The sequence below is a fragment of the Leucoraja erinacea genome, chromosome 3, assembly GCF_028641065.1.
Source record: "Leucoraja erinacea ecotype New England chromosome 3, Leri_hhj_1, whole genome shotgun sequence".
In the NCBI taxonomy this organism is placed as follows: domain Eukaryota; kingdom Metazoa; phylum Chordata; class Chondrichthyes; order Rajiformes; family Rajidae; genus Leucoraja; species Leucoraja erinaceus.
In genome coordinates, this window is record NC_073379.1 from 82,786,286 (window position 1) to 82,799,171 (window position 12,886).

The following is a 12,886-nucleotide window of genomic DNA, read 5'->3' on the forward strand; positions in this document are numbered from 1 at the left end:
TCAGGGGGTATGGAGAGAAGGCAGGTACGGGATACTGAGTTGGATGATCAGCCATGATCATATTGAATGGCGGTGCAGGCTTGAAGGGCCGAATGGCCTACTCCTGCACCTGATTTCTATGTTTCTATGTTTCTATGTTTGCCGCAGTAGTGGGCGATCTGACGGGTTTCCACTATGGCCATGAGGGGAGTAAAGAGGCAGGAGGAACATGGACAAGAAGAGGAGAGGGAGGAGAAAAAAGTGCAGAATGTCAAACACTGTGGGTCTTCAAGGAGACCTAACTCTTTGTGAACTTCATTGAAAATAAAATGGTAAAGAAGTCATATGGTATGCTTTATGCTTGCCTTAAATGGCCTGTGCATTAAGCAAAGGAGTCAATAAGTCACTTTGCAGCATTAGAAAACTTAGGTTAGGCTGTATTTGGAATATTATATGTAGTTCTGGTTGCCCCATTTTTAAGAGAGGTATTCCAAAATCTCGAGTATACTGCTATTTGAGCAACCCCTTTAATTTGGTTTTGGCAATTTTTAAATGACAGTCTATAGCAGTTGTTATCTTGACACAGAATCTAAGGCAATATATATGTAATCATGTGATACATTTACCTGTGCCTGAACTTGTAAAGGTCCAACAACATTAGCTACAGCTTTAGCAGTTTTCCATTTGTGCCAAAAATCCATCCTCAACCTGTTCATTATCTGCAGAAGGTGTCTCCTATCTTGAATAGAATATGACATGTCGATAAATTGTTTTTTAATTATCTTGTTTAAATATAAAATATATATTTTCATTGGTATGTGTCCCACCAATTTGGAAAGTCGTCACTCCATTGGCTACACAGTTGAAAAAGTAATTGCTGGGCTGGCCACATCCCTCTATTTTGGTTTAAATGACTCGAGTCGGTTTGTAAAGGTAGTTACTCTGTCAGAGTGCCATCTTTCAGACAAGATGTTACAACAAGGTGTAATAACAAGGAATTGCAGATGCTGGTTTATACCAAAGATGGACACAAAATGGTAGAATAACTCAGCAGGTCAATCAGCATTTCTGGAGATAATAGATAGATGATGTTTCGGGTCGGGACTTTCTTCAGACCTTAAACGTCTCCTATCCATTTTCTCCAGAGATGCTGCCTGAACTGCTGAGTTACTCTAGCATTTTGTGTCTACCTATGTTACAGCAAGGTCCTGTCTGCTCTCCCAGGTGGGCATGCAAGCTTCCATGGCACTACTTTGACGAAGACAAGGAGAATGATCTTGTGTTGTAATAATAGATAGTCTTATAACGAGACCATCATTGCCTTGTGCTTTATGAAACCTTTATGTGCAAAATTGTCTACATGAGAGCAATAACTTGCCTTCAAAATACTTAAGCATCATCATAGATTGCTTTGGGGAAGCCTAACATCTGAAGACTGAGGAAGGATTCTATAAATCTTTATTGCTGCTGCCTCATCTCAATATTGTAAAATTAGTAATATTTGCTAAGGAATACTAATTTTGCAAGATGAAAATATTTCTGTGTCAACATGCCATCCTCTGGTAGAAAATAGGTACTGCAAGTCTACCAGATTTGAATTAGGGTTGAAGCTTTCTCGATTTGTTTTGTTGTAACTTGGGTTTATTTTACACTTCACCTGTGGAAATGCTAAATAAGAACTTTTTTCCACTTGCAGGAATATAATGCAATGTATTATGTCTGTAAAGGTTTATGAAAATGTTTATTTTCTCTTAATATGAACAATATATGGATCTATTGGACATTGTACAAAGCTCTTACAAGTGGAACAAACTATTACTTCTGGGTTTTAATGTTTCTGAACTCTGGAATCAGTGCTGTGTAACTGTCCCAGCCTCTTGTTTAAAGTAACCTATATTTTAAATAAAGAATGCCCAGTTAATTTGTCTTTGGAGAGCACCTCATCCCATTATTTTCAAGTGCAATTGCGACATTGACATTTTGAGCATATGTTGATAATTTAGAGAATATTTAAGTAATTCACAAATCAGCCTTATATTAATACATCCATGGCAGGAAGCCAAATGTGATGTTAACCCTAAAACAGATATCTACAATTGGAAGAGTAATATATTACTCGGAGACACATGAAATTGCTGGAATTGTGAGCAAAGCCCAAATGCTAGAACTCAGCAGCATCTGTGGAGGAATGTATATTAATGTTTTGGGTTGGGACTATTCTTCAGACTAATATGTAACTATGTTCATGTAATTATGAATGCAGGGTTGTGCAGTTTGTTCTAGAAGCAAGGAACTGCGAATGTTGGTTTACAAAAAAAGGCACAAAGTGCTGGAATAACTCAGTAGGTCAGACAGCACCTCTCGAGAGCATGAATAGGTGACATTTCTGGTTGGGACCTTTCTATAGACCGATTCCCACTGATCACAAATTCATGTTCTCCAGAAATGCTGTCTGGCTGAATTACTCCAGCACTTTGTGTCTTTTCTTTGTCCAGTTAGTGTAGCTTTTTCTATCAAATTGCGTTTTCCCTGTGTGAACAGACATCTTGCACCCAAATGTACAATTTAAAGCATTTAATTACATCTCTGTAGGTCTGAGCATTGAAGCATCTGACTTTAAATATGTTCATCGATCATCCTTTTAGGAAATCAAGATAATCTTCTGCTGCATTGTCTGGTTGCCAATATCTAATGGGAAACTTTGACTTGTATCAGAGAGTATGGTCTGTGAACACTTTTACAATATGTTTGTTCCCCTGTGTTTCTTCATGGGATTTGACTGATATTGTCTTTTTCTTGGCAGTGTTTGATGATGCTGATCTGAACATGGTAATTCCATCTGTTCTGTTTGCTGCTGTGGGAACTGCAGGACAGAGGTGCACAACAACCAGGCGCCTGGTGAGTTGTTACATCGCAGTTGGTACAATTTTCCTAATAAATATTTTCAGAAGTGAACAGTCAATCACTTGTAATGCAGGTTTACTTGCTTAAAGAAAGAAACCATTGGCTCAAATTTAGATTTTAAAGTTTTGCATTTCAGCAACATGAAGTGGGCCATCCCATTTTCTGCTTTTCCTTATAGTTTTTACATGAAAGCATTCACGATGAGGTGGTGGAAAGACTGGTCAAGGCTTACAGACAGGTCCGAATTGGAGATCCATTGGACTGTAAGTTTAAAGAAACATTGTTTGTAGATTGAAAGCCATTGCGAGCAATAATTCATATGAGTAGCTGTTCTGAAGGTACACTGAAATGCACTTTTAAGTAATGAAATGGGATCTTAAGGTACAATAAACAAAGCTAGGATCATCATTAAAGCAAGCAAGCAGAGAACAGCAGTATTCAAAATTTAGCACCGCAAGTCTGGAAGAAAGGTTTAATTTTTCCATCTTGGATGTTAACAAAGTTACTAAATTTCCTAAGATCATCTGGAGCTTCATTAGTCTTTGGAATGCTGTTATTGTTTGTCATGCATATTTCTAATTGCTGTAGTGTACAAGAAGTTAGTTAAGATTAGATGGTATATAGAGTGCAAGGTGAACATTTTTGTAACATAAAGATAAATCGGTAATTCCTTCTCTCTTGTCTTCCCATCCAAAGTGATGTAAATCAACTATTCCAGCAAACCATCAACTCACTCACATCTTCACCCCTGTGTTGATCCTCCCTGCTTGCTTCTCTTCTGCCTTCTATTCTTGGCAATAGGACTTTGTGCCTTCCCCCACAGTGGGAATCACTGTGGGGGGATGTTTTATGTTTGGTGTTGAATTTCTTCATGAATACTATGTTGTATTTTTATTAGTGTGCTGCAAGGACATCTGAATTTCCCCTGAATAAGGGGATTAATAAAGTCTAATCTAATCTAATACCTCCCACCTCTTCAGCTATCTCTGCCAACTCAAAATGCTGTCTATACCCTATACCACTTCTTGCAGCCGAGTCAAAGGCAATACCAGGTGGAGTTTACCAGTAGTAGTAATAGATGCAGTAAATTTTGTGTGCTAGCTGCCATTTTGTTGTCACAGTTTGCAACTCTCTGCCATTCTCCAATCTATTTGCTGGCAGCCTGCCAACTCTTGCATCGCACAATCAGATCCCAGAAGTTGGCAGTTCATAATTACTTACAGCCTAAGAGAGATCCTTATTTACAATTGGATACTGACAGGATCATCATCATCATCGGCTGTCACCCGAAACGATTATGACTGTCCTCTCATGGAGGACGCTTGTGCGTGACTTTGTTTAATGTGGGGAGACTGGTGCACAGACAGCCACCACACGGTCCTTGACAGAGCTGGATCAGAATTCAGTGGCATGGAATCCAAGACGACCGGGGACCCTTTTCTGCTGCAGCCTTCATCCGCCTCCCCACCCTTTGTGACGCTCCACTAAGGTCAGCCATCATCCTCCGCCTGTTCCACCATTGAGGTCTTGGTTGGATTGCTCTTTGTCAGAGACCTCCCCCTCGACCATACCACCATGGGTGACCCCACCAGTAGCAGAGCTCCATACGGCATCACTCTCAAGATCTCAGGACCACACAAGCTTCTCCACCACGACAAGGTGACAATCCACGGAGAAGTCTGACGATAAACATCAGCTGAATTATCTACCAGATAAACTGAGACATTGTCAGATTTCAAAAGGCAGCTGTTGGATTAGTTGAGTGATTAAAATTGGCTTGTTGAGCAGCCAAGAAAGGGAAGGCCAGATGTGTTAGAGAGGCCTATTGGGAGCGTCCGTGTTGGGAGAGGGGCTGTGTTGAGGGGATCTGTGAGGCTTTGGCGAGAAGGCTGAGCACAGGAGGACAGGACGGCAATGTTCCCCTGCATTGGAAGATAAGACGGGTGAATTTGTGGTTAAGGAGTTGGCGCTGGGAGTAGAGGTTCACGTTTCTGGTCCATTGAGGTCTCTTCTGGGTCAGAGGTGACCTGTACAAGAGGGATGGGTTGCACCTGCACTATACCAATATCCTGGTAGACAGGTTTGCTAGTGCTCCAGGGGTGGGTTTAAACTAGGTTGGCAGGATGGGGCGGATCCAATACTAAGGCAGGTTGGAGGCTGGAATTTGGCATGGAAGGTGATGAAAGAAAGTTAGAGGGATATGGGCCAAACATGGGTAGATGGGACTAGTATAGATGGGACATTGTTGTTTGTGTGTGTCAGTTGAGCTGCAGGGCTTATTTCCATGCCATATGACTGAAATTAAGGGGAAAATAAGAAATATGTTTATTGTTACAGCATCAGTAACGAGTGGTGAGTAGAAAGGGGCCATGATAAATATCATGAAAGATTTGCTAAAGGTTTCAAATACTAAATATTTAACTTTTTATTTCCCTTGGGGACATTGTCGTGCCATGTGTGAAAACCAATCGTGAATTGAATGTGACTAGAAAATAATGCATGATTTATCATCCGAGGCAAACTTGTATAATGATTGTTGGTAATTATACCATCTGTTCTGGAATATAATTGTATCATAACAAATGTGTTCTATTCTTGGAGTCTATCTATGTTCTAACCAAATCAAGTAAATATTTTTATTTCTTTCAGCTAATACTTTATATGGCCCCCTTCACACTAAGCAGTCAGTGGAGATGTACAAAAATGCAGTGGTCCAGGCCCGAGAGCAAGGTGGCAATGTGGTTTGTGGTGGAAAGGTAAGACGTCTGCCGCATATGATGGATAAATGGCGGGTAACAATAAGTTTAGGTTGCAGGATTTCACACAGCCAGGATGTCTTTAGACAGTGGAGAAATTTGAAGATGAGGGTTTAAATCGGTATTTCTTTAGAAAGTATGTGCAAATGAAAGGTGGAAGTTAGTTACAAAATATGGTAATTGGTTTGATCAAATAATACACGACACTTGAGTACAAAAGTCACAAAGTCAAGTTGTAGCTACATAACACTTTTGTTGGGCCACACTTGGAGCAGTGTGTACAGTTCTGGTCATCGTATTTAAAGGAGCGAGGTGTAGGTCTTGTGAGAGGTGCAGAAGAGGTTCACCAGGATGTTTCCATGTTAGTGTTGGCTTTAAGGAGAGGTTGGACAAACTTTCATTGCTTTTTAGTTCTGGAACTTTGCCTGAAGGAGGTGACCTGATAGACATGTGTAAAATTATGAGAGGGTAGACAGTCAGGCCTTTTCCCAGCATAGAAATGGCAGATATTGGAGTGCGTAGCTTTAAGGTTAGAGGCAGGGACATTTAAAGGAGATATGTAAGGCAAATTTTTTTTTTTTTTTTTTTAACAGAGTGGTGGGTGTCTGGAAGATGTTGGCAGCAGATTTGATAGCAATGCTTAAGAGGCATTTAGACAGGCTCATGCACATGCAGGGAACAGAGGGATATGGATCAGGAAGGAAGATGGGGTTAGTTTAATTTGGTATCATGGTTGGCCCAGGAATTGTGAGCTGAAAGGCATGTTTCTATGCTTTACTTCTATGGTTACAGAGTGTGTGTGTGAAGAAGAACATTGGGGTAATGGGTTGCTGATGAAGGACTTCAGCATCTAAGGGAGTGAAGTAGAAGCGGAAGTGAGCAATTTTGCGGAGATGGAAATAAACAGCCTCGTCATGGATGAGGAATTTTGGCAGGCCATGGCAATAGCTACAAGCCTTCAAATTGTTCATTTGAAGATTGCATAGCTGTTGTTAGATAGGTAATTTGACAACACTGAGAAGTATTGGTTTCTACTCATCCAGTGTGCTCTATCATAAACTACCAGCAGTGCAGTGCACTTAAATGATCTAGGATATCTCATGGTGTGGCGTCAGCTGATACACAGACCACTTATGGTCGAACCCTCGTCAGTAGCTACGAGGGCTGGCACGTGACGTCATGGGCTAGGGGGAGTGTCCTGCTACATAAGCTTATCTCACCTTGAGATATACGCAGTCAACAGGTAGCTGAGCTTGAGAGAACAACCTCGCTCAGCTACAGCAGCAATGACAATTACGTTAGCGGATCAAACTTACCTGTAACAATGGAATAAAAACTACTGTTTGAACCAGCCTGACGTCTGCCCTCTTCCTGACCATGTTTGGCGCCGCTACAATGGTCTTTCTTATCAAATCTTGAGGAATCTTCCAATTCTAAATTGCTGTTTCATGAAGATAGCATGCTAGATCAATGCTGGTGTGAAAGCATTGATTAGTTGACTTTGACTGAATGGACAAACTCTTCCTGGAGGAGCAGAATACTCGAGCATGAATTAAGTTTGTATCTTATTCTTTCTTTGTGCTAGTGGTTTATTATAACATAAAAAGATGATGTATACCAATATTGATATTGTTGTGTTATTCTAGACAATTGATCGCCCAGGAAACTATGTAGAACCAACTATTGTAACTGGACTTCCCCACGATGCAACCATTGTTCATACTGAGACGTTTGCACCAATTCTTTATGTTCTCAAATTTAAGGTAAAGTAAGTTTATTGTTTGAATGAATGCACTTTAAAATGCAGTATTGGGCCTTTGAATGTTCTGATTTATTTGCATTTAATCCTGGTTTTATTTGAATAAAGTACTGATTATGGTTAATGAATGTACCATCACAGTTCATTGTTACTGCTTTTTAAAATATAATTGTGCAATTTTAATAGTGTAATGGTAAATGCAAAAAAATGTTGTCCATTCAGGATTGTCATTTAGCATGTAATTAAAACATAAATATTCAGTTTTCCTTTATGCATCCCTTAATGCTGTATTTATCTTGCAGTCAGAGCAAGAAGCATTTGCGTGGAACAATGAGGTCAAACAAGGTCTCTCCAGCAGCATCTTCACCAAGGATGTAGGTAGAATGTTCCGTTGGCTTGGGTAAGCTTTTAAAATTTATTTCTGAGTGAGCACTTTGCACTAATATACCTGTAAACTGAAGCACGGCTGTAACCTAATTGCTCAGCATGAATTAAGTAAAATGCACGTATTCAAATCTCCAGGCAATACTGACTCTCTCTTTGTCCACTTAGGTTTAGTCTTCTCAGCCCCACCAAAAATATAAAGATCCAGAGTGTAATTTTCCTTTTGTCATCATTTTGCTGTTGCTGTAAAGTGAAGTTAAAAGATCGGAATGCATTTGGCCACTCGGTATCTTTTTGCTTTAAGTTAACCTCTTATCAGATACACATTTACAACGAGCAGAATTGAACCAGTTTTTATTTCAAATCCTTGTTCTTGTTTGCATTTGCTGAGAAATTCTATTCAGTATCATGTTGTAAAAAGCATAGTAAAACCTGGTGGAAATTTGATTTTTGTTTTAAAGATCCTTCCTCTGAAGCATTTATTGATTTATTTGTTTCCTGTAAATTGCTTCCTAATATTTTTTTTGTTTTTCTGCTCAGACCCAAAGGTTCAGATTGTGGAGTTGTAAATGTCAACATTCCAACCAGTGGTGCTGAAATTGGAGGAGCTTTTGGTACTTTTTAAAATTACTTTTATCATGGCGACTTTCTTAATTTACGATTTCAAGTGTCTTATTGCAATATTATGGGAAATGTGTTGCAGAATTAATAATCTGTAGACGAGCCAAACACAGACTTCGTGCATGTCATTGGAGTAAGTGTATCAGGATAAACACATCTGAACTTTATGGTTTAGCAAGAAAATGGGGTGTCTACAAAATGATGGAAATCACCCTCTGGTCCAATTAATGTCCAACAATACTGTGACGTTGTGTTAAAAGACAATATCTTGTTAGGCTTCACATGATATGAAACCAAATGATTTATACTTATGTCATGGGTTTTGCATCACGTAGCTTTTCATAATTGACAGCAAATAAGTATGCAAAGATGAAAGATTTAAGTTTTCTTGATTTAAAAACCCACAACAGTTTATACCTAAACAAACACACGTCTTTTTTTTTTTGCCATGCCCATCACATCATTTTTGACTGCTTTTAAATTTTGTTGGACACCGCACATCTTGAGGAAATGCGATTCCTCCTAATGGATAAATCAGACCAATTCATAACGAGTTGGTCTCCATTTGTCGTCTTTTTGGAATCATATGGTGCAACACAATTGTAAAAACTAACTGTTTCAGGACTGGACGAGGGTTGGTCAAGATTATAAACAATGATCTTACCTTTTTTTGTTTATGTCTTTTTCTCTTTTTTCTATTTTCTTTTCCTCAACTTTCTTCACTCATTCGTCTTTTTTCTTTTTCTTCACACACTATATATCTCACGCTTTTCTATCCTTTACTATCTAATTTCTTTTTCTTATTCTAATCTTTCTAAAAAAAAAAAGAAGAAGCTGTACATAAAATGTATTATGAAAATATATATTAGGCACTTTGGTACCATATAATTGTACTTCTAATAAAATAAAATATAAATTAAAAAAAAAAAATGAATTCAAATCTGTCTCGCCATTGCTTTACTCGCATAGTCTTTCTGTTCTTTATCATCAGATTGACCCAGTGTTCCTCATTCTGTCTGCTGGGAAAATTTGTCATCTTGCATTAAACAGTTCTCCTTTCACACTTTACTCTCGGAGACTGATGATTATTATTTATTAAATTCACTAAACATCTACTTAAACATCTAACCTTCCTGGTTTTAGGCTTTGTCCATGCTTACATTCACTAATTTTGAAGGAAATGAAAGGAAAGTTAGACACAAAAAGCTGGAGTAACTCAGCAGGACAGGCAGCATCTCTGGAGAGAAGGAATGTGTGACGTTTCGGGTCGAGACCCTTCTTCAGACAATTTCATTCAAAGATGAGGCAACACACATTAAGTATGATGATATTTATACTTAAGAGTTGTGACATTTGGAGCATTTGAGAATTGGTTTCCGAAGCTGTTTTTAAACTCTTTAATCCTAGCACAGCCCTGATGTAGGTAATTAGATGGTGATTTGGTGACACAGTAACCTCATTAAGGATGATAATTGTGTCGTACAGCAAAACTGATAATCCACTATCCCCCGTCTCGTAAATCCTGATCGTTCGGCATCTGACATACTTGTATCTGTTTCCCGTGTTGTCTTTATATTCACCACAGCACTGATACCTGTTCCGTTTAATTTCACCAGGACCTTGTTTCCTGCACATCTTTTAAAGCGGTGAAACCCCACTTTCTGCACTACTTTTAAACTGGTCGGGGCTTTGTTTTCTGTGCTCCTTTTAAATTCATTTGCTTCGCTGTAACATTTATTATATCGCTGTGTAACCACAACATGAAAAATATGTTTGCGTATTGATAGGATTAATATCCAATACTACAGAAATCTGCTAGTCCAGTGCCACCAAATCCCCATGGTTGTTAGATTATTGACGTTTTATGGAGTTGGAATTTTTTAGTTGATATTTCCAGAAGTTATTGATGCAAGGCACTGCAGCCTTTTTTTTCTCCTTTCATTTATTATCCTGACTGTTTGAATGTTTGCAGGTGGAGAAAAACACACGGGTGGAGGCAGAGAATCTGGCAGTGATGCTTGGAAGCATTACATGAGGAGATCTACCTGGTATGTAAATGGGTAGTTGGCTGGTGTTACTCAATGTCTATAATATGAGCAGTCGACTGGATAAAAGAATACTGTAAAAAATAGCCAAAGCTTTAAATTGGGAATTGTATTCATGAGGAGGATTATTTAATCCTGCTCAATTATTCAGAAATACCATGAGTGATCTGATTATTGGCCTCAATTTGGTGAATGTAATACATTTCACGATTGATGTCCTGAAAATTGATGCCTATATTTGAAGATAGAAATCATTTATTATATTCTTTGTCAAATGAGGAATTAAAAAAAAAACAAAGCAGTTTTCTCATGGGACTTGAGTCTGCAAAATGCTGTGTCTGTAAAAACAGGGCAATTATACTATTTGGGATCTGATGTAATAACATGTTGCTGACAATTTGCCTGTAACTTGGTATAATGTTGGTATTCCACAGATGTAAGCCATATCTTTGATGGCAGGTTCAAGGCTGAAGGGCATATTCTCAGCTCATTGATGTCGGGCTGGCTATAATTTTACAAATGAGACTCGGCCAATTAGAATGTTTCTTTGTGGAAACAAAGAACTGCAGATTCTGGTTTCTGCCAAAGATAGACACAAAGTGCTGGAGTAACTCAATGGCTCAGGCAGCATCTCTGGAGAAAAAGAATGGATGATGTTTCTGATCCTGACCTGAAACATTACTCATCCTTATAATCCATTCAATTATATTTAAATGACTTCTGAGGTAAGGACATGGCTGCTGATTCCGTCACCTGAGATCTGGTTGTTAATTTGGACCTGCTATATTTCATGGACGGATTGTTAATTGGATGCACCAAGGACTGGACAAATGTTTTGGGTTGACGACGTGATCAAATCTAATGAAAAGTTATCAACTTGAAATGTTGTTTTCCTTTGTCCACGGATGCTGCTTTAGAATCTGGATGTTCCAGCATTTTCTGTTCTTTTTAATATATTTCCAGCCTCTGCAGTATTTTGATCTTTATTTTAATAAACAGCCAAGAATAATTCTTGGACAACAATGATAAATCACAACGTAAATTTAGTTTAATAAGGATCATACTGATTTTTCTTGGTATCTTAGCCAGGGTGATTTACTTCATTGACAGTAAGTAACCCCTTTTCTTTCCTATTTGCTTTAGCACCATCAACTACAGCAAGGAACTTCCTCTGGCACAAGGAATCAAGTTTGAATAAAGAGGATTCGTGATTTTATAGCAACTATCAAGACTTTGAATGTGAAACAATGAAAGACTACAATAATTTTCAGAACCGGAATTAAATCATGTGCTGCAATATTTAGAATCAGTTAAAATGATTTGATGTATAAAGTACCAGACTTTGACATTTGGACTTTCTGTTTTTCTTCAGCTTTTCAGAGTTGAGACTGTAATGAACAACATCTGTTTGTCATTACTAACAATGTTAGTATATCCAACAATGTATTCAGATTCTCTCTCCAGTGACAACTAAACTGAAAATAAAACCTGAAGCTTTCAAATGACTTGGCGCATGTTCTTTATTTTTCTTTGCTTTAACAGATTTTTATAATTGTCACTTGTGCACTTGACAGCAATAATTGTTTTGTTTCTACAGCATGTGCAGCATAGATTACATCTACATTTGTGATGGAATAATGTATTTTTTCAGGTCTTTAATGTGGCAGGGTTTGTGTGATTGTTCCTGATCCAGACTATCGTGGAAGTATATTCACAATTTTTTCATTGCAGTAAAACTAAAATGTCCTCAATTAAATGAGAATAGTGAGACAGCACTGTATTTGAATAAAGGAAAATGTATGTATATTTCCAGTTTCTCATTTAGACCTTCTCAAGTTGAACCTATTTCATAGCTCTGTGAGATTTAGTTTAGTTTGTCACATGTACTGAGGTTAGAAACATAAATATAGAAATTAGGTGCAGGAGTAGGCCATTCGGCCCTTCGAGCCTGCACCGCCAAAATGTCCTCAAAATGATCATGGCTGATCATCCAACTCAGTATCCCGTACCTGCCTTCTCTCCATACCCTCTGATCCCCTTAGCCACAAGGGCCACATCTAACTCCCTCTTAAATATAAAGGAAAACTACCCTGTGGCAGAGTAGAGATTTCTCTGTATGTTTCTCATCTCGGTTTTAAAGGATTTCCCCCTTCTCAAGCTGTGACCCCTTGTCCTGGACTTCCCCAACATCGGTAACAATCTTCCTGCATCTAGCCTGTCCAACCCCTTAAGAATTTTGTAAGTTTCTATAAGATCCCCTCTCAATCTCCTAAATTCTAGAGAGTATAAACCAAGACTATCCAGTCTTTCTTCATATCCTGTTCCCCATGATCAACTCACCTGTTTCTGACTGCAAGGGACCTACATTTGTTTTAATTAATCTCTTTCTTTGCGTGCTATCCAGTCAGCGGAAAGACAATACATGTTTACAATTGAGC

The 12,886-nt window shown here is 38.5% G+C and overlaps 1 protein-coding gene across 1 annotated transcript in view; it reads left to right on the top strand.

Annotated features, from left to right (window-relative positions):
• The window catches only part of aldh7a1 (aldehyde dehydrogenase 7 family, member A1), a 34,220-nt gene extending 22,267 nt beyond the window's left edge, over positions 1–11,953 (top strand). The window contains exons 11-18 of the mRNA XM_055633095.1: positions 2,783–2,877; positions 3,062–3,146; positions 5,533–5,639; positions 7,286–7,402; positions 7,701–7,798; positions 8,323–8,396; positions 10,376–10,451; positions 11,592–11,953. Of these exons, the coding sequence (XP_055489070.1) occupies positions 2,783–2,877; positions 3,062–3,146; positions 5,533–5,639; positions 7,286–7,402; positions 7,701–7,798; positions 8,323–8,396; positions 10,376–10,451; positions 11,592–11,646 (707 nt within the window). The 3' untranslated portion in view covers positions 11,647–11,953. The remainder of the gene's footprint in view (positions 1–2,782; positions 2,878–3,061; positions 3,147–5,532; positions 5,640–7,285; positions 7,403–7,700; positions 7,799–8,322; positions 8,397–10,375; positions 10,452–11,591) is intronic.
• The last annotated feature ends 933 nt before the right edge of the window (positions 11,954–12,886 follow it).